Here is a 23,493-nt window from a genome sequence, read left to right on the forward strand (position 1 = left end):
GTTCCGAAGTTATTTAATCATGAATTACTACATTATAGGTAATTTCATTTATGAAAACAGAGTAATGTTGGAAGTTTGGAACAATCGATGTTCCGCGAAATTAATAAATTATGTTTCACTGCAGATGCATAATTCATGCATGATTTATGACAATATTGATTTACTAGTGTATTATTATCATTTATCTTTTAATATAATACAATGCTCTCATATTGTGCACGTAGATCACTTACAATCGACCCTTAACGATGTGATGTTCAAACGGATCTTCGTGAACACAGTCAGTCCAGAAGACGGCACAGGCACGTTATCGCAAGGACAGTTTTGGCGGCGTTCGCCGTTGAACGGACAAGTGCTCGGGTCTTTGAGCCTGTAAGCAAAAACCATCGGGTTCACGATGAAATAAATTAGATCGATAATGTAAGTATTTTATATTAAATTACGTTACTACAATAATAATAATATAATAGGTATGATAATAAACTATTATCAAATACATGTACGAAGCCGATGCACAAGTTTACACATAACTTTAACCTACGGTGGTGGTGTCAATTTAACATAGCTTGAATATACTCGGTATACAAGTTAAACGTGTTTACATAAATATAAACAAAACGAAAACCGTGAAAACACAAATCGGGGATCGGCAGTTTGATTGTAACAGGAGTAGTGTATGCAAATTATATTTTAACAGATACTGTTGTTACCTTTTTATGTTTTTACCTGTTTATGCCTTCTGTGAAATAAGTATAGCATATGTTTAGTAAATACATGTTACTCCGAAAATCATACCTAATATACAATTGCTTGTAATAAAAATAAAAATAAATAGCATTTAAAACTGACACTATACAGGTAGTGTTAAAAAATATTTTTCTGGTTTTCACTTCTATGGTGGTTATTCCAGATAGTTTTAATCTATTTCCATAAAATATGAAACTGAATCAAAGCATGCCAATATGTTATCAAAGAAATAAAATATGTATACTATTATTTAAAATAGCATAATATCAAGTTGCGTCGAACTATATTATTATTTATTGAGCCCTCGGGGCTTAAAATTTGAATACTTGACTATTGTTAATTGTTGAATAGTACATCTTAGGCAGTGTAACTCGTCATGGAATTACTAAAACAACGATTAAGTATAGCCAAAATGGGCATAGCGGTAAAAGTTCACACTTTATTTTGACTATCTAGTGTATTTTATATAGATGTGTATCGATTAGTACCTCACTACCTCAATACTATTTCATAGTATCTAGAATATTATTTATACTAGTATTTTGAAAACTTTAGAATTATTATTAAAGTAGATACTTACACTATTTGATACATAAATCAATCAAATACATAATATTCTGATACCAAGAGAAATGGAGAAATGGTGTTCATGCTAATATTATTTATTACCATACCTAATCAGGGCATTATCTTATCTACAATAGGTAGTACTTAAAACTATAGCAGTCCGTTCAGTCGTTAACTAAGCCTACAATCAGTATAAAACAAGCACGACGCGCGTTTTGTCGGTCGAAACTTACCTCTGTTCGTAGATCTCGGAATAGTTTTCGGTGTCCTTGGACAAGGTCAGATACTCGACAGGATTGCCGGACCGCATGCCGTGACAGTAGATGGACACGTTACGCCCAAGCACGTTGATCACGTAATCCTTGTCCTCCAGGGCGGCGGCGGCCTGCGGAGATTGTTTGTGCAGGACGTCGGCGCAGGACGCGTGACCGGCACATCGGCGCTGGTTGCACTTGCGCTTCCTGGGCGGACGGGCTGCCCAGTCGCAGTGCTTGCGGCGCACCTTCTTGGCGGCCGCCCTGTGGAAGCAGAACACCCGCCTCGTCTGCCGGCCCTTCTTGCCACACGAGTGCGAACACTCGCGCCACTCGTCCGGCAGCCAGCCGTAATCGTCGGCTGCGGCCGTGGCCGCAGCCGTGGCCGCTACCGACGTCGCGAAGACGCAAGGCCGCTGTTGCGGGCACGGTCTCTGCGCGGCCGGTGATCGACCCACGGCCGCCTCGCACCTCTGATCGTCGGCCGCCGTGTCCCTGCCCCCCGGATCAGCCGCGTGCCGCCGGCAGCTCACCCGCCTGTTCTGCGTGCCAGGGCCGCAAGTCACCGAGCAAGTCGACCACTGCGACGTCTTCCATCTGTACGCCGTCGTCGTCGCGGTTGCCGTCGTGGTCGTCGTGGTGGCCGCTGTAGTGGTGGTGGCCGCAGTCGCTGGTCTGGGGCATGGCACGAACGTCCGGCACGGTTGCGCGGCCGCTGGTTTTTCCAGTCCATCGCACTGCACAGCCGCCAGTATGGCGCCGTCGTTGTTCTGGCACTGCACCTGCCGATGTTGGTGTCCTTTGCCACACGTGACGTTGCACTGTACGGACGTGCAAACAAACAACAGGTACACAAACGTTAATTGCGTGGAAGATATTTCATTTTTTAAAAATCATGTATATCTATAGGAATAGTGGGAGATTGTCGAACTGCACCAGGTAAACTTATGCCTAAACCAAAATGTTCGAATTGCATTCGATGCGAAAGTTGACGTTATCACACGAAGTAACTAATTTAGAAATAATCGTAACAACTTATTTTTAAATAGTACTTTTTATATGCAAGTATAACTATTAATGTAATAAGTAAATTGTAGATGTATTATTTATAATTATAAAAAACTCATTTTTATATTATTGTTTTTAAATTATTATTGATTTGCATAACTTTTATAATAATAACAATACATTTAGATACCTATAAAATGTGCAAATAATTCTCCCGACTGATATTCGTTAATTAATTCGTTTTACATTGTAAATATTGGAGTTAGTGCAATTCAAACATATCCTTTTATAAACTCAAGTGTAATATATTTGAACATTGCCTTTTTCCGTCCCGATTGCAATTCGACAAAAATAAGTGCAATTCGACCTTCCCGAATAATGATGATATGACTTGTAATGCGACAACGTGTCGCCAACAATTATATTATTATTTATTTATTACATTATATAGTTCGTTAAGTCCCACGTTTCTTTTGGATACGACAACTGAGCCCGTACCTTATTTTTGTATTACGTAACTATTATTCTGACAAATTGAATTTAAATTTGGAAGAAACGATTAAATTTTTGAACTCTTAACGTTAATATCAATTAGAATTGTAACAAATTCCTACTAAGGTTTGATAATAATTATTATGATAACAGACTTTCATATTTTCTGGCGAATAACATTATCACATTAACTGGTACCTATACTATATTTTAGTAACCTACAATTTTAAACTGTGACTTTTTTTTTTAATAAATTTTTTTTAAATATTATGTGACTTTTATGTTTGCTACTTTCTAGAGATTATAATGCGACTTCTTGAAAATATAAGAATCTTTAGAAATGTATGATAAATGAATATGGAGTATTTTTTGATTTAAATCTGTCTTATTAACATTTGTGGAAACGAAATTAGTACTTTTCAATCAAAAATACACAAATGATAATTTTTTTACTACATTAAACTATTTATTTTATTCTACAAAAAAATATTTAAACACAAATAAACACATCAAAAAGGGATAAACATAGCATCATTCTATCTGTTTGTGTGATGAAACTACTACAACATGCGTGTACCAGCCACTACCAGGTACCTACTAACTAAAGTAATATCAATATATTATATTCTATTTGGGTCAGCAGTATAACCATTTTAAATAAACTAAAGTAATTTTAATGATGATTTAATAACTAGAATATATAATTATACTGTAAGACGATTCGGTTCACAATACATATTTTACACTATTTAGTATCAGGTACCTATTTATCATATTTTTTTCTACTAGTTATAATTGAAACCACACCACGAGGCTCAACGAAAATTTTTGGTGAGCACTGTACAAAATAGTAATAATATACTTTAATATAACTATGTAAAGCGTGTTGTTTCGTCGGGTTTCGCAGTGTCCATATATGTATGGACAACAAATTTGTCAAGTGTCATTCGCTATTTTTTAGCCGAGCACCAGAATGTTCCACTACTACTATTTAAATAGATTTAAGAATTCATTTTTGATTAATACAATTAAGGGGTCAGTGTGTACCTAGAGTGGGTTTAAAGCTTCAGATCGGTTAGTGGGCATACGTGACCTTGTAAGAATTTTGATTAACTATAAACCCGATATATTTTATTTAACGTTAATAAAATGCATCTATATTTTCGTAGGTATTGAATCGAAAAATTAGTTTACCAAACAACAAATTCATAATAAAATGTCAACCTTTTGAGATCAATGATATGATGTGATACATTACCTGTATCATAAGTTATACCTAATTACGGGTCCCCTCCAAAACTAATTGTACATGTTTTCAGTACTAAATTTTTTATCTGTGTTAAATTATACTTGCCATAACACCTTTAGTTTTTTTTTATTAGTAGTTGTGACAACTACAGCGATGGACACTTCTATAATTATCTGGCTAGTCATTATCTTAACGACACAATCATAACACGATGTTGACTGTGTTAAAATTGATTTTTCACTAAATTTTTTGATTTATATGTATATTTAACTGAGCTTAAAATTATTTCCAGTTTATGACTTAGATTATGCTGATTTTATTATTATTGTTAGCCCCCCCCCTCCCCCATAAAATAAAGAAACTGTGTATGTGTCTGATTTTATATGGGAAGTTCTAGATCAGTTTCGACTAGAAATCATTTAGTTATAACAAACGAGAATCAAATCCAATACCATACTATAATTCTATTTTAAATGTTTTCATTTCACTTGGAATAATTTTACATATTTTATATATTATTACATATAAATGTGTTTTATGATGTTTTCGTGTTTAGTTAGAAAAGCAATCTATGTTGTGCTCAAGTAACTATATTATACTTACCAACACTGTAATAGTTTTGAATTTGAAGCTATTTAATAAAAAAACTATAGTACACCTAAAATCTACATAGATATACATAATAATATATATTTATTTGAAATTGTTGGACAAACGTTATAAAACATTAAGTACATAAATTTAATACGATTTAGATTTATTTCATTAGAATGTATTTTATGTTTTTATTTATATGTTTAAAAAACTTGTTATTTAAATGAGCTAAAAAGCTATACCAATCATACATATATAATATATATGTATAGATTCATAATTTTATTTTCAATAATAGAGAATTGTTATTGTTTCTGGAAATGATTAGAAAAAAGTTATAATTGTTTAACACCCTAAGAACCTTACCTATACAAAATCACTAAGTTATACCATATAATACGCTATGTTTTCATTATTTCGTTTGCTTATTATTATACTATAATTATAAGTACATCAAATTTGCAAGTTAATATTAAAGTAATTGAGCGAACAGCAAAGTATTGACCAAAAACAATCGCAAATAGGCACATAATATAAGTACTTTAATATATACCTATAGGCCATAGCATACAATTATAGGCAAACTACATTTGAGCACGTAGTATGATTTATTAATTATTAATAGAGTATAAAAAAATACCTTGTAAAGATAATATTATGTCAACTATAATATTTATCACTTATTATAAACGTGCCATATTCTGTCTTACCGATATTTTTTGTGTATTTTTGTTATAACGGCTTAGGAATATTAAAATTGCTATATTTTCAAAATTATTTTGAATCTATTAGAGAATACTTATAAAATAGGTAAAATATGTAAAATACGTAGGTTATTGACGTTAAGATTTTGTGAAACTTAAAATATCCAAAATTGCTTAAATATTCTAAAATGTATTTACAGTGGTCGCCGATTATTGGGATCGCTGTTAATTGACTCTTTCACCTATTATCCTCAAAACAGCTGATCCTGATTTGCACGTATACTAACACACAACAAAAAAAATTCGCCTATTAACCGTTGTATGAGTGTTAATGGGGATTTTACTTCTTCATCTTTATTTAAACAATATTTTTTCTATTAAATCCCCTTACATTATTTTCATTACTATACACTTAATTATATAATCGATCAAATCTCAATAAATATTTTTTAAGTAAATAGGTACGTATTTTTAATTTTTTTTTTTTTGAGTCCTTTCGCTTTATTGACTCATTTTGTTAATTAACTCAAATTGTCTGGTCCCAAAGTGAGTCTTATAAGTGGCGACCACTGTCTGTATTAATAAATATGCAAATTTTAAAATTGAGTAGTTATGTGTAGTAAATTGATTAAAATTACAATAGAAAAATGAAAATAGATTTAAAATTTTAGACTGTGTTAAAAAATGTTATCGATAGATGATAATTTTTACAATAAACTTGTTATTCATAAGATTACCGTGGGAATCATAATACCATAGTATTATTGAAATTTAAATAAAACTTTTAGGGTCGCATAGCACGAATTGTTTAGGTTTAAAAACAATAAAAAACGACACATTTCAAAATATAATATAAATGCAATTATAAAAAACATACACTTATTAATGAAAAATAAAATTATTTATTATACCTAAGTTCTTGGTCTCTATGAAACATATTTCTATACCAAATATCACTTAGCAGTTACCTTTGGTTTGAATGGTCATTGAAAAATATTGAATTCCCATGATATAACCCTCAGCTCTACTCATGCGACCAAACTCAAGTCTTCTATATTTGAGTTTAATTATTTTAATTTATTGGATGCATCAAGCTCCATATTGATTTAGAAATAAATAAAGAAGACGACTTTTGTGTCTTCACAAAAAAAAAATATTTATATTTTAGAATACTGTTTTAATACGGTGTACAATTGAACAATTTTAAGTGAAAATCATAATCGTATGCTATGATTAGGTAAACTTAAATAATTCAAATGATTTTTAATTTTTACCTTCGACCACTCCCCGAAGTTCCAAGCTATCGTCACGTACGACGGTTGACTTTTACACGGATGTTCGTTACACGGAATTGAAGACGACGGTTTGGGTTCCACGCACATTTCTTCATCAAATAGTTCTCTTGTCCCGTCGAATGGTTGACATACCACTTTCCTTTCTTTTATGCCACCTCCGCACACTTCTGAACACTGGAACCGAAGTATTGTGTAATATTATTGGGCTTGTCCAAACAAACGTTTCGAAAAGAAAACACAGTAGGCACGGAATATTATGGCGTAGGAACAAATTTGTAATTGGGCTCGCAAGTTGTTATATATTCAATCGTTTATAATAATTGCTGGCAATTGCTTACTTCTCCCCACGATCCCGTTCTCCAAGTCGACATCGGCTTACAGCTTTTGTGGCTCTCGCACAACCTTCGGGCTTCGGGTTTTTCTCTGTGCACCACGCAGTGGGTTTCGTCCACGAGTTTACCACTGACGGAAGACACACAGGTCACCTCGCGCTCCTCAAAACCCTAAAAATTACGATTCAAGCTTAAATAAAATACTATGACACTAAAATATTTATTCGCGCTCTCATATGAGAACACGAAAATGTTTAAATTGTTGTCATAATATACTTTTCCACATTCGGCCGAGCATTCTTTCCATTCGTCGGCCCGCCACGTGACGCACATCGGAGCGATACACACTTCGACGCGTTTCGGTTGGTTCTTTGACTTGCAAAGGTTCCACGAAACTGGCTTGGCGCTGATCGTATTTATACAGTCTATGGTTCGCCTCCTGTAACCGTTACCGCAGGACGCCGAACACTGAAAGTAAAATAATTAACGTACAAACATGTAATAATATAATACACACATTATTGTAATAATATATATATCGTTAAGGTGTCGTCAATGTAGTTACATTTCTATTTTGTACAGTGGTAAACAATGTATAATTTTATTTTAATAAATTTTATAGGGTCACCATTAAAGTTTATGGTAACTTACACTTGACCAGTGGTCTGTGCGCCATGTATAAAACTTGTTGCTCTGTATAAAGTTTGTGCCATGTGCACCACCGTTACTCAGAATTTCATTTTCGTGTATCTCGTCGTCTACGCCTGCTGGACATGGGTGTAAAGTGCATTTTTCTTCTTCGAGAGGTTTCGCGATCAATGCACATGCAGATTCGTCTGGAACATTACACCGCACCATGCGTCTCACTATCCCAACGCCACATGTAACAGAACACTGAAAAAAAACCTCATTATGTCGTGATGTTTATTATTTAGCATTAATATTATTTATTTGATACGATTAATTTATAGAAAAAACAGTATATCTTATGACAAGTTTAAGCATTAGTACTCCTCTTTTAGTGACAGTGATAAAATATTTATAATACATTAAGATACACATTAATAATTCACGTTTATATAAATAATATTTTACTTAAAAGTCAGTGTCTGTCTTAACAAATGTATAACATATGTTGTTTCATTGAAAATATGAATACCGACTGATAATTTATAAGTGTTTCTGACAGAAAAGATTTCATGTGTGTTATCCTTTAAATAATCTATTTATTTTTCAAAAATTCGTTTAATTTGGCAGTATATTTTTAATAATATGAATTTTAAAACGTATTTTTGTAAGTTATAAAATGTTAAAATGTGTGCTAAAAATAAAACAACGTGTGACATATAAATTGAGATGATATATTGTAATTCGTAATATTTATGTACCTAATCATTTTTATTAATTTTCTTGACCTACTCAAATTAAATAAGTTCAATATTATTTTACTAAAGATTAGTAGTTTAACGTATATGAGGTTAACTTTTTAGCTATTGAAAATCTAAAATTAAATTAAACATACCAAATTAAATGAATCGTTATAATCTATTTTACCTGAGACCAAAGACCTGTGGTCCAAGCTGGACATGGCTTCATAGAACAGGTTTCTTTGGTGGCTGGCATATTTGAACCACAATATTCTGGAGCTAACACCCTACCATTTTCCGTACGGCACCACACGGAACGCTCAATTTGCCCTTCGCCACAAGTCACCGAGCACTGATAATGTGAGAGACACACGTTATACTAACGAAAAAAAATGTAATGACTTTAAATCAACCCTCACCGATGACCATTCTCCGACGGACCACTGAGGACATTTATCTGTCCCACACACTCTGGTAATTATTTTCTCGCTGTCATTACACGACGTTTCTTCTCTCGGTTCACCATTGTCATTTACACAGTGTGCTTCCCTGTGCTGAACGCCTGACCCGCAGGTCTTGGAACACTAGACACCAAATACATATAATTATATGAATATTATTCCAATCTAAAATTATTTATGATGATGTTATTGTTGAAGATATTAAGAAAAATAATACAAAACATAAATCAAAATGAATGTTGAAGAAAACAATTATACATTTTAATTAGTAGGTATATTACAATAAAATATATTATCATCGTGTTGAAGTTGCTAGAGAAATAAATAATAGGCGTGATTATACCAATATTTTGTTATTATGTAAAATAGAGTTAGGTTAGGGCGTTAAATATTGTTGAAGAAAACGTGAGTTAACTGATGAAATTAAAATAAAATGTTAATAAACAATTGGGCTGAGACGTGCACTTAGGTGACCACTGACCAGAATAGTTAAGTAACAATAATATTATAATACTGGCACGATTATAAAAAAAAAACAGAACCACTCAGAGAATACAAGAGAATGGCTTGCGTCGGGAAAATTTAAAAAAAAAATGTGTGAGAGTTATAGCATTTATAGAGAATTAAAAGAAATACCGGAACCCTATTATGATGGTGAATTAACAAAAACCTATGCAAACCGACCTGCTGGTTAAAAAAAAAATAACTGTGTCACAAAAAATAAGTTTGTCTTACGGGAGTCCATTCTGTGAACGACCACCTTGATTCCAAACATTGTCCATCACAAGGAATAGTATTGGCAGGTTTTGGTAAATGAGAACACATAGTGTCCGATATTTGAGAAGCTGCTCGTTTATCGTGCTCCTGAACGCACGCAACGCTCTGTGTCCGTGTGCCTGGACCGCACTGAGCAGAACATTCAGACTGACTTACGGTCTTCCATCTGCACAAAGACAATTATTTAGATATTAATTTGGGTAAATAATCGCAAAAAAAACTGATTTCATTTCGCCACACAAAAATAATATTATAACAAGTAAAATGCATTTACGAAAACGGATATGAAATTAATAATAAATTACGTCGATTGTAAACTTATATACATATATTTTTAATTATTATTAGCGTCTATCTCATATTAAACTATTACGGCTCAATTGTATTCGTATAAATATTTTCAAAAAAAAATCTAGCCATACGCACTTGATGGTACAGTGGAGATTGCACGGTTGCTTTTTCGTGCGGGGTGCGTCGTGTTCGCTGCAATAACCTCGGGCTTCCTCGCCAGTTTCTTTTCTGACGCACACGTAAATCTTCGTCTGTTCACCTGAATCACGGAAAATCGATTATAGCAAAAGAAAACATTTGTCGGCAAAAGCAAACAATAGGTTATATTGCACGCGACCGCCATATCCATACCCGAGCACATCTTATCGCACTGTCCCCATTCGTCGGTCAATGCCCATACGTAGACGTCCCGTTTGTCTCGCATCACAGTGTATTGGTATTCAATATCCGGAGCGTACGAGTTTCCAATCGACAACAACTGCGAAAAAACAAACATATACGATTATCGTCAACACAACGAAAATAATGTTAAACGTCGAACGTCGGAAGATTTTTGGGTTTTGAAAAAAAAAATAGATCGATGACCCGCGGACTTGACGCATATTTTGCATTCTGTCTGTTTGGAAAGTATACGACGAAATCCGATTGGATACGAATGATAACGACTAAAGTAATGGGATTTCACATAAACCGTAATGCACGTTTTAGTTTTTTCTATACGACTTATGCACACAGCATGCCTACTGTAAAAATATTTATTTGGTTTTTATTAGCTAGGTACGTATTTTATAACCTTTTGATAATTTCATTTTAAATAATTTATAAGAAAAATCGAGTTTTGAACAAACTAACATATTAATGTTATTTATTCTTGACGCCACATAAAAATACTCGGAATTGTATAATATGTAAAAATGTTTTGAATAATAATAGATATTATATCCCGCAATTCTTTACATTTAAAAAATGTATATTTTTTACGTTTTCTCTTCACTATTATCAATTCATTCAGTTTAAATGTAAAATCATACTTAACTGCATTTTTCAACTAGTACTGTTGCATTATTCACTGCTTACATTATATATGGCGTATATATTTGATTTGATTTTTTAATTTTTAAGTGTATATTTTAAGATTTTGGTTATGTTAAAGTAAATTTAACGATTTTTCACAGCTAATTCATGTTATTTTTCATCGATAAATACTCAAAATTTAAATAATATTTAAACTTTTATTGTGAGATTAAAAAGATTAAGCACCTATCAGGCCTAAGCTATGAAGTTTGGGCAAACCGTTGCAAAATTATTGTTCAAACTATTTATTAGTGCATAGGCAACATTATGCATTTTTTTAGAACATGATGTGGCAACAAGTTTAAAGACAAAAAAATTGTTTCACAATATAATATTATTTTTTTAAATATTATATTAACATATCAAAATAATAATTCTTTCTCATCATTTAATGTGGAACGAAAAGGGATTATATTTTAAGTTATGATTATAAATCAGTATTTTTCCTAAATACGAATATGTAAATTACACAAAAATTGCACACCCAAAGTACGAGATATACCAACCAATATTGGTGCAATGTAATTCTAATTTAGTGTTGTACATTTGTCAGTAGTTTCTGAAATCGAAATTTCAGTCAAAATTATAATCGACGACACATTGCTATGTTTCCTGGCGACACTAAACAATACTAAACGTATACATACTAGTTGCTAACAAATCAGTAATAACTAGTGTATAGCATTTTATCGATATAAAGTGAGACGGTATAACTTATATCGTATCAAACTATACAGAATGATAGATTGTTTAATGTCGGACACTTGTGCCTTTTGCCTTATGAAATACTTTAAGATAAGTGCAAATCACTATAATTCCACTCTGTCGGTGGTGTCTGTTTAAATAAAGGTGTAGACTTCACACTCCCCCGTGATAACGACTTGAACCGTGATTTACGAAAAAACAAATAATTCAGCGCAGATGATAGATCGAAGCTTGCCGCGGTTAATATACCAACATGTTTACATGGCGCACCCATAGTTTACGTCCCGTGTACCTTGGAGTAAGATCCATTCCCACTCGAGGTACCAGTTACCGCTTACCATATTTTAGTTCATCAATGCAGACAGATCATCTCACTTCATAGGGCAAAAAAAATTACTATAAATTTCGGTAGGATTTATTCCCGAAAATCACGGTGAAGTGCGGTGTGAAGACTTCCCTAACACCGCCGATTATTACATTTTACGGTTCGTGCATTATTGTACTGGCGGTGAGTAAATAAAACATGTACCTCGACGGTGACGTCTTTGTTGAGCGGCCTGGACGAGTTGATGCGCTCGACAGGCGCGTCCGACCCGCTGTACTCGATGGTCGTGCCGCCGTACACGATCACCTTGTTGAACGTGCTCAGAACGTAGTTGCCGTTGAGCACGTACTCGCCGGTCACGCTGTCCACCAGCGCCAGGTAATTGTCGTCCTTGCTGGACCCGTTGTGGCCGTGTTGACGGATGTCCAGGTTGGACGACCCGGCCGGGATGCGCAACACCTTCGAGTAGCCGTTCGGCGAGCTGCTGTTGTGCGTGCCGGCCACCTGTTGGCAGCTGGAATTGTTGCCGCCGCACACGCCGCACAGGTCCAGCTGGCTGTCCGAGCCCAGCGCGTGGTCGCAGCCCGCCTTCTCGCACATCCCGTTCACGCATATGTCGTACTTGTCCGGGGCGCACGGCGTTCCGTCCACCACCTTCTCCTTTAGCTGATAGTACGCGGTGGACGCGGCCACGCGGCAGAACAGCCTGCACCGTTCTTCGTCGTCTGCGAAACGACAAACATTAATATTGTTATTAATTACAGGTACAATGCGCTTCAGCGGAGGTACGTTCCACGATCGTACCGGTACTATAGTACCGAACATTATGGTAGTATAAGGTACTTTGGTACCGAAACGACATGAGAACGACCGAAAAGAAATTATCAACATTAAAGAAAGTCGAAAAGTAAAAACCGGGAAAGTCGGTCTGTCGTTCAGTATCAAGCTCACAAGGAGTACCTGCACTCGATATTTCACGGTCTGAGCTCAAAGAGCCAATTTTAAATTGAAAAAAAAATAGAGAAGCCACTCTGCCGTATAGTAGGTTTATAGTGAACCACATATTCCATTAAGTAAATCACTGTAATATATATGGCCAGTTAAATGTAAATTAAGCTGCGATGAAATCATTTATTTTATGTCAAACATCCAATAATTCTCAAAGTGTAATATTGAATTTTTAATCAATCATAAAAATGTGTAGGTATATGTGGCCTATGATGCGCTTTTTTTTTATACCAATAATAAAATCAATGAGGAATTCGTGTACTAAATCTTTAAGCTTTTTTAATGAAGACAACTCGAAGACTTTAAATGTCTATGAGATATAGAGCCAAAAGGTCGAAAACATTTGAAATTAAAAGACGTCTAGAAAATACTAACATAAATCAATTTCGTGAAAAATTCCGGTACCTGTCTAGGATTATTTTTTTATGGGATTTTTGAATAATAAAAAAAAAAAAAAATCAATTCGGTCAAAAACTACAGTTTTCGAATGAAAATTACAAGTTTCCTAATTTTTTACTACTTGTTTTCCCGAATATTTTTAAAAGTAGTTACTGGGAATTTTTAACTTTTGAGTTCACTATAGTTCAAACTAGATTCAATTTCCTACCATTAAAGTTAGTAACCAAAGTATTTTTAACGGCTAAGGCTATGAAAAAAATAATATATAAATTAACGAAAAAAACTCCACATCAGTGTAAAACCAATACATTCATCGCGCCGCTTAGAACTTAAAATACATATTATATTATTCATTTATATAGTTTTCAAGGATGTTGTTGTTATAAACCAAAACTGTCTTACCAAACATAAAATTATAAATAAAGTGATTTATTAATGTTTATATTATAATATATTATTGTTATACACACAACATTTTAATTTTATATTAATTTGTTGACAATGTCTTGTTTTTTGTTCCGTTTCACTTGTTTTATTTAGATTTGTTATTATTTACATAAGTGCGTTACGCGGTAATAAATTAAAATCAACTGAACTCGGACGCATTAACTAGTTAAAGTACCACCCAGCCTTGCGGTAATTTCTATGAAAAAAATTAAAAAGAAATCCGACGCAATTTGTCAATGTAAATAAATTATGGTCAAATTACGTCCGACGATTTAGGACACGAGTTACCCGATCTTATCATTTTGGAACGTGAGTAGTATATATATAATACAGCGATTTTATAATACTATTATTATGTACCTAGATACAGACATATCTTAATAAAAGAAAAAATATTATGCGTTTTTCCTTAAGGTTTGGAGGAAATCGCCGTGGCGGCAGTGCTGTAACCAGGTGTGCAAGGCCCCCACTCGAAATTTTTCTTATCATCAATGGTGTCATGAATTAACGGGTGATAAGTCTTATGGGTATAAGCTCTACAAAAACCAGAGAAAAAAATGAGTTCCCCCCCCCCCCCACCGAAAAATTAAATTTCACGACTATACTGCATTGTGCGATTATTTTCCAAGTATATTGTTTTTGAAATTATGCACTTACATCCGCCGTACTTCGGAAGCCACTGAACGTCCGGCTCGAGGTCTGCTATGTTGAACGTCTTGTTATTGAACATTGCACACTGCTCACCCCTGAAAATGTCAATGGCCAGGTTAAGTTGCCGTCGGCGGGAAATGCATTCGCTGGTATATAAAGACGGGAAAACTCACCGGAAGTCCGGAGTACCGGCCGGACAGTCGTTTGTCGCACAACTCCGCACTCGGACGCGTTTTCCGGTACAATATTTTCCGCCATTCGACGGCGGTGGGTCGGTACACTCTCTGTAGCTTTTCTTCACGCCTCCGCCGCACGTTCTCGTACACTCGCCATACCTATATGCGAATTCATATCATATATTTATATATAGGACCTCGGTTAATCGACGACATTACGGTGTAATATGTTATGTCACTATTTACTCGATAAGTTGGTTTAATAATACCTTGTAACTATATTGCAAACAATGACTTACGAGTTGTAAGCTCTTAGATTAAGATCACGTACATAAATTGGAATTCATTGAAGATTTTTTCAAACTTCAAATTTCGATTAAACGACAGTGCGAGGTTTTCTCAAGGCCGTACCAATATTGCTTATTTTTTGTTCTCAACAATATTATGTTATACATGAGTAGAAAAAGTAAACGAAATCTTCTTAAATGTAATTTTATACTTTAATCCTTATTAAATGCCTACCGTATTAGATTATTAATTTTTTATACGATCAGAAAATCTAATACTAATAATAATTATAATAAGTCCTATTAAATTATATGCGTCATTCACGTAGCCGCTCAAGAGCTATATGTATTGAACGCATCGGGTAAAACGGTAGTATTATTGCATATTATTATAATCTTCGCAATTATTTGATTATTATCAAGTTTATATATGCACTTACGGTTGCCAAGATCCCCAACCGCCATCGACTGGTTTTAACGCATTTCGATCTTTGGGCACACATTTCCCTTGCTGACACCAGTTTTTACTGCTCCAGCATTGTGTTCCATCCGCCCAAGGCATGTGTTGTGTACGGCAGCCATCTTTCTCCCCGGAACCAGTAGTACACCATAATCTCTGACACACCGGCTAAAAGTGTAATTATTAAATAAGAGAAAGTAAAATTAACTCGAATAAATAATTGTTTTAAAAAAATGTAATAACTCACCATATAAGAACATATTTTCGATCCAGCCCCGTAAATCAACTCGCATTGTTTGTCTCCCGAATAGTTTTCGCCGGGAAAATGCTTTTCGTCAGTCTGATTTTCGATTTCGAGATAATCCTTACTGGGATCGTCTTGAAGACATTTACCATTCCCAGCCCTTTAAAATAGATATAGTAATTCGTTAGCTTTTCGTTGTTAATTATTATATTTTCATCGCTGTAAAAACTCACTCCAAATACTCTGTCAGAAAGTGTCGGCTGCAAGTCGACCAGGTCCACGGATGCGAGTTGTGATCCAACATTCTTGACATGACGTTATGCATTCCGTCTTGCTGTCCAAAATCTTTACATTTATTGTCATCGTCGTGCGGCATACTTAACCTAAAAGATATTTTTAGCAATCATAATATGATAAATACAACTAAGTCCGTCACCATAAATCTATCATAGACGTACACGTGTCCCAATTCGTGGGCTATTGTAAATGCAGCGCTGAGCCCGTTGTCCTGTACGATTGCGCAACTATTGACATTACACATAGTTCCCAACTGTGCCAATCCGAGGGTGTTATCACATTTCTTCTGATTATGATTTCGACAGACGTGTTCTCTGTAAAACATGAAAGAATAAAGTGTACAATATAATAAACACGTATACTGCAGAATAATTTGAACTATTAGGTCGGCATAGGTACAGTAATTTCTAGTAACCATGTCGAATCATTTTTTTTTTTTTTTTAAAGCGTGACTAGTGTATACAAACGCATAGAAAACGGATAAATACTGTAAAACGGTACCCGTATCGGAACAATTCTGGAATATCAAATTGTCTCGATCACGTCAAATTCTTACCTACGACGCGTATTGTAAGCTGATTGATAAATTGCGTTTGGTGTTCATTCATGAACTCTTACAGCATAAGTAGGTAGGTAGTACAAGTCAATGAAATGGAAAAAAAAACCGCGTGTGAATTACAACCGGTTTCGATACTATCTCCGATATGACGAAGAACAAACGAGTCACCGCCCTATGACCCCGCGACACAGTCTCGCTCATTATTATTATTATTATTATTATTACTATTTTAATGTGTGTGCGTTGGTGAATGATCGTTTTGAAAATTATACTTTGACAAGAGTAATTTGTTTATGTAATACGACAGTAATATTCTAGTCGCCAACTATTATTATTATTATTATATATACGAGCGTAGCCGTCCAGACAGCTCGCTCGCTTACATATTGTTAATAAATACGAACGAGTATATACCTGGTTAATAGTAGAGCAGAATCGTGGTGGTTTGCGCTAGAATCGTTCTCGTCGTTGTGGTGGGTTTGCCATTCGCAAAATTTGTGCAACATGTCTGCAGCTGCGATGCCGCCCATGCGGTTGCGGTTTTCGACGAAATGCACGTCTCTCAGGACGACCAACTTGACCACGGCTATGTGCATCGGGTTCCCTATGCTCTTGTCCTTGTAGATCTTTGATACCTGCGCCGCGTAAGAGGTTTTAAACGTGTCATCACACATATTTTTAAGTGCACGGGTCAGAGGTCACTTACGATCGACATGAGGGTGAGTACGTAGTTGTGGAGCTCCTTTCCGTGGTATTCGGCCATTTTCTTGTCAGCGACGACCATCAGCTCCACTACGTATTCCGAAGTCAGCGATCGCTTCTTTCTGGTCTTTTTCGCGTACGGTAAACTGGTGGAGCTCGAAAATATATCGTTTTCGGTTAGACGATTCGGACCGCTGTCGACGATAAACGGTTTGACTTCGACGGTTGCACTATCGTCGTCAGTGATTGTATCCGAATCCCCGGTGCCTTCGTTCTCTGAAAAACAAATAAAACCAACATTTTTCATTTCTTCACTTAAGGTAGATGGTAGATGAATATGGCCAATAGTCTATAATACGCGTAACTTTTTTTTCATCAATATATTTGTTGTTGCGTACAAATAATTTAAATGGCCCGAAATAAATCGTCAGCTTAATATTATATCACTGTAAGATATATCGTGTCCCTGATTATTGAATATGCCCACTCAAAAAGAAAATTAAAGTCGAAACCGTGTAAAGAAAGACATGGGTATTCAAAGACGGATATTGGTTAATTTGAGTTACAAATTCATAACGGTCAAATCGTACAAATCACATGCGGTTATTTAAATAAATATTAATATAATCTATCAAACAATACGGATGTGTTCATTATTACGCAGGATGCGAGAAAATCAATTTTGTCCGTAATTCCTAGTGACGGTTTTTTTAAATGTAGGTACTGACTGTCTCCGCGGGAGACTGTATAGCTCTCTCTTGGCCAAGTGTTCTATTGTGGACCTTGACATTGAATTAATGCAGTTAACCGAGAATCGGAATGAAGCCACTGTGCGGACGAAGAACGAGTGGGATTTTATTTATTCTGAATTTATATTATATTTGTATGACACGACGAAATAATATTATCAAGCGCGTCCATATTAAATATTTTATCAATATCACAATAATAATACATCATAGAAACTGGTACCAATTTATTGTTGTCATCGCATTATTATTACCATTATTGTTTTCCCTCTGCAGTAGAAACCACACGACTATATTGCAGGACTATGTGGGAACATGGCGATTCTACACATTATTATTGTTATTACTGTAAGCACGTATATCCGTGGCATTTGTATACGTTATCTCGTACCACTAATGGACTCCAAATACAAGACGCGCGTTTTAAATCATCCGTATAGGCGTATTATAATCGTTATCGGACGACGGTGGACTAGCTATCTAAACAGCGTCTCTAAACAGCGGGTTCAATTATCGTGATTTGTTATTGCTACTTCTTCTACTCCCATAACGCGTCGGGTTGGGGTATATGCACTACAACACGCGTATATACCACACTCCTGGTACAATATATATATACATACGTCGTGACGGAGACGACGAATGTGCATACAATGATACGGTGCAGTATAATATAATGCGTTAGGTATATGCACTCGAAAAGCTTAGCGGTGCCGATGGGATTTACGATACATTATTGTGCCTACACACCACTGCGGTCCGGTCGTGCCCGTTAACTGGATGTTTACAATGGTCCGATTGTATACCAATGTACCCAGGTAACTATATATTATATAGTCATGTACCTACGGCGTGTGTACGATTGTTGTTCGTACGACCAACGGCGGGATAATCGAGACGCGAGACCCACCCTATATGCGCAAAAGCGAAATCACGTGAAACCATATTACTATGCACACATTATTATAATATCGCGTATTATTATATACATTTATAATACGGCCCATTAAAATCGTGTAACGTTTTAAAATAATACATTACAATAAAATAAAATGTTTTCGCGACGGAGTCGAATGTCATTATTATTATTATTATTATTATTATTATTGCACACCGGCATACCTTGTACTCCGCAATTTTTCTCGGGTTGATGCGGCTGTTGCGTTTGTCCGGGCGACTTGTCACCCTCGGCCAACTGACCAGCCCGGTAAATGGTATGTAATGCGGGAGTCACGTGGTCGTCTGTCGTCTCTGCGGGCTCTATAAAGTAATTGCCAGTGGTTGTGCGAATGTATCCTGTCTGAGAAACAGAAGAAAAAAAAATACCAATTAATGTCAGTGTTATTGTTCTATAGACGTTCAAAATTACAGTCGGTTAAACGAAAACACAAAAAGTATAACTTTTTTTTAATATTATTGAGCAATTGCCAGATTACGTCTTGTCTGAAATAATGATACTATATCAGAATCGACAAAATTGGCTTATTATCATAGTACATTGGTAACATCATATAATACCGTATTATAATGTATTATAAATTGTGCATTATCACAATACCATATAATTAACCTATAAATAAGTACACGAATCCGTACATGAACATTTAAATCGATCACAACTTTAACATTATTACATTATAAATAGGTTATTTTTTTAGTGATATAATAACAATTAAATAGAAAAGATTCGATGTCTAATCAAAATCAACTGAACCAAAACGTGTTAAGTCATCATCACGCACGCGGAACTTTGGTTTTAGAAGTGTTTGTCATACAACTGCATTGGTGTTGTTGTTTAATCTATTTGCAATGCCCACAATTACTAAAAGAACATTGATTTGTATGATACAATTAAAACATTGAATAGTGTTAAGATATAATGACACAAAATAATATGTTGTGCTCACAGTGTGACGGATTGGTCACGAACACAATAGTGATAAAATGTGAATCATTGAATTAATAAATTCTCTATCCTTGCTGGAAGGCTTTTGGATACGATTTCCTTTGTTCTAAACCCTCAACGGGTGATAAGCCGCGTACACCTATTTTGTTTTATATTGTTCGTTTCCTCACATCGCACACGAAGTTCTTATTAAATGTTAAAAAAATAATAACAATAACAAAATGAATCATATTTCCTAGTGAATCATCCACATGCAACGTTTTATTTTTCGCACTGTAAAGTGCGAGTACAAACATACACGAACATTGTATTAATATTACATAACTAACTATAATTATAAGTTACCGTCGTACAACAATAAACATATTCTTTTTATAGAATACATAATATTTTTTTATTACTCCAAATTATTATTGATATTAAAAGCACTTTCCGTTTTGAATATTGAATTTTTCAAATGTGTGAATACAACGTCTCACAAATTTTTGCAGCAGACACAAAATATAAACTTGGTTAATTATAGAAAAACAGGGACCGCATACAAGGTAAACAGATAATAATTTTACCATTGATCTTTAAATTTATAGCCTATTTGTCCTTACTATCAGATATATAATATCCATTAACACAAAACCGTAGTCTAAAATTATAAAATTTCATCTGTTACTGCTCTGTAGTACACCGAACTAAACCATTATGAGTTCTGATTTCTGTCCGTTATTTAGTTCTTAATTCTTTTGTTGGTTAGTGTTGACCTATAGTCAAATTTTGTTTAGTACAGCGAATAATTATTCAACAAAACTTAACAATTATCAACCTAAATTCTTAAATACTATTTTCATTGTAATTTTTTTGATTTGAAAAAAATAAAAAAGAAGAAAACAGTCAACAATGATAAATAATTTAAGTCATGAGTAGCTAACAGTTGTATGTTTTGTACTTTTAATATGATTTAAAGTTTGTTTATAGGTACATATCATTTTTAATCAAATTGTCTTAATGCCTACATGTAACATCATCAGCATGTGACAAATACAATTATTGCAATATTATGTGAGTTCATATAATAATTAATGTATGACAATTCAACAATGTTGAGTTTCATAATTTCATCACTTCATTCTCCTTGACGTGAATTTTTTGTATGTATTATTATTTATTATTTTTATAACAAATATAGGTACGTATGCAGTCACATAAAACTATAAAAGTAATCATAGCATACACAAATAAATTCCAATTAAAATTTGATTTACCCTGCAAAAGAGCACACAATTATTTTGTACCATGTATATGCTGAAAATGTCACGGTTTTTAATTACGGAGAAAGTTTTAAAAATATGTATTTGTCTTTAGATTACACAATCCGCAGTTTTTAATTTTAAACATAATATTATGTAAATAGGGTGGAATTGGATTTTCAAACTCGTTTTTACTAGCCAAAAAATATGGTTTCCTATAAAAAAACCACGTAATTTATGTACATTATTTTAAAACCTACAACTGCAGTATCTGCAGATACTTAAGACACACAAATAAAAATACATATAATAACACGGAACTGTATACACTACATTACAGCTAATAGTTATTGGCAAACAAGAACAGAAATAATAATAATATAATTTCGTGTCTTATTACACATCGACGTAATGTAAACACGAGTGGCCGTGATAGTTTTTATGCGAAAAAAACCTAATTTTATCTTCGAGAAATAAAACTCAACGTACGGCCTACAATTACTACATCTCAAGGTTCTCGATATCCCAAATATTTTATGGACACGGAATATACCTATACCATCAGTGATACACTCGTACATGCAGAGATATGTGATTTATTACCTTGTTTGGTCGCGTCTAAAAATCTAAATTACCGAAATGAAATTTCAAAAGCCGTTCACGATTAAAACATAATAATAATTGTGAGATTAACAGTCCCGGACTTATATAATATAGGGGGTCATACAACCACATGATATTATGAACCCGAAGTTCACCTACATGGTTATAGGGTCATTCGATTCAATAATCAACACGTGTTTGAACTTCAATCTAAGAAGTGATTGAATATCGATGGTAATTTGTAAGCTGCAATATTGGAAAAAAAATATTCTTCTTCTTCGGTGATTTAGGTGTTCTATTCATCAAGTCAAATCAACATATATACATATTTGTGTACGCCGTGCCTTAATCGTTGCTAATGCACATGCTAATAATAACTATACATATTTGTCAATCTTAAAACACAATAATGATAAAAATGAATTAAAGTTTATATATTTTATTAATTCAAAACGTTTTGCTCTGCACTTTTAATGTTAAGTAATAAGGTGTTATAACCCATATACAAATTGAGCTGATTAGAGATTGACCTAATTTTTCATACTAATTAGATTTATATTAAAATAAATTGAACATCTAAAAGTTTATGGGTGGACTGCTAAAAAATTCCTGCATTTGGTATTCGGTTGATTTCGTCTATATCAGAAGTAAACATAATGCATACTTACCTAGTCAGATTAGTAATAAGTAAAATAATATAAAGTACTAATATAAGAACTAAAATAAATAATATTATATATATTTAAAAATAATGAATTCCTTTTTTTATACTTACAACAGAAATTATTAAATTTTATGTTGATAACTAAAAAATAGAGATACAATACTATAATAATATATTAACAGCTCGTTAGCAATTATTTGAAAGTTTCAATTATTTAAATACAAAAAATTACAAATTAAATTTAACCAGTTACCCATATTTTGCATTTTGTATGTTTATGAATTTATAACAGCCACGGGTTGTTTTAAAATATTATTATAATCGACTGGTTTTTCGATAAGTTTTTAGAATATTGACATTAATTTATGACATAAAGAGTAACAAATCAATTTAACTTGTTTTCTCTTTATTATAGTTGTAAAACTAGTTTAGAAATCTTTCACTGCTGAAAAACTATTGCTAAAAAAATGTTTGATAAGTTATAACTTTGTCATAAGGTTCTTTGATAACAACTATTATACTCAGTTCATACTATAATAAACCTAATTATTTATTTACTACAAACTACTTCCCCTTCTTTTTTGTATTCATATATCTCATTTAATTCTTTAGAGTTTAGATGCAAACAATTAAAATGAATTCATATTTCTAGCTAATACATAAAGTTTGTTTTGATATGGAATTAGAATATTATACACGCATGATATATTACTATGTGTTATTCAAATAATTACTGTACGAAAAGATGATGAAAATTTAAATTTATTTAACATTTCGTAATTGTAAGTTATAACTCAAATTGAAGCCACCCACATGCGTAATCATAATTGTAGTCAAACAATTAAACCCACTCAAATT

The 23,493-nt window shown here is 33.8% G+C and overlaps 1 protein-coding gene and 1 long non-coding RNA gene across 2 annotated transcripts in view; one reads left to right on the top strand and one right to left on the bottom strand.

The window, feature by feature from the left end:
- Positions 1-23,493, bottom strand: part of LOC111027846 (A disintegrin and metalloproteinase with thrombospondin motifs 20-like) — a 96,259-nt gene that overhangs the window by 3,031 nt on the left and 69,735 nt on the right. The window contains exons 5-25 of the mRNA XM_022306305.1: positions 19,344-19,521; positions 17,477-17,748; positions 17,185-17,405; positions 16,373-16,525; positions 16,148-16,297; positions 15,918-16,074; positions 15,651-15,838; positions 14,921-15,082; positions 14,754-14,842; positions 12,447-12,967; positions 10,490-10,616; positions 10,274-10,397; positions 9,806-10,013; positions 9,029-9,193; positions 8,797-8,961; positions 7,894-8,136; positions 7,519-7,710; positions 7,249-7,413; positions 6,890-7,084; positions 1,548-2,389; positions 234-370 (exon numbers count right to left, since the gene is read on the bottom strand). Of these exons, the coding sequence (XP_022161997.1) occupies positions 234-370; positions 1,548-2,389; positions 6,890-7,084; positions 7,249-7,413; positions 7,519-7,710; positions 7,894-8,136; positions 8,797-8,961; positions 9,029-9,193; positions 9,806-10,013; positions 10,274-10,397; positions 10,490-10,616; positions 12,447-12,967; positions 14,754-14,842; positions 14,921-15,082; positions 15,651-15,838; positions 15,918-16,074; positions 16,148-16,297; positions 16,373-16,525; positions 17,185-17,405; positions 17,477-17,748; positions 19,344-19,521 (4,654 nt within the window). The remainder of the gene's footprint in view (positions 1-233; positions 371-1,547; positions 2,390-6,889; positions 7,085-7,248; positions 7,414-7,518; positions 7,711-7,893; positions 8,137-8,796; positions 8,962-9,028; positions 9,194-9,805; positions 10,014-10,273; positions 10,398-10,489; positions 10,617-12,446; positions 12,968-14,753; positions 14,843-14,920; positions 15,083-15,650; positions 15,839-15,917; positions 16,075-16,147; positions 16,298-16,372; positions 16,526-17,184; positions 17,406-17,476; positions 17,749-19,343; positions 19,522-23,493) is intronic.
- Positions 2,300-3,338, top strand: LOC111027848. Its single transcript, XR_002603855.1, has 2 exons — positions 2,300-2,416; positions 2,478-3,338. It is a non-coding gene; the product is annotated as an uncharacterized LOC111027848 (long non-coding RNA).

The sequence above is a fragment of the Myzus persicae genome, unplaced genomic scaffold (genome assembly GCF_001856785.1).
Source record: "Myzus persicae strain clone G006 unplaced genomic scaffold, MPER_G0061.0, whole genome shotgun sequence".
NCBI classification, from domain to species: Eukaryota; Metazoa; Arthropoda; class Insecta; order Hemiptera; family Aphididae; genus Myzus; species Myzus persicae.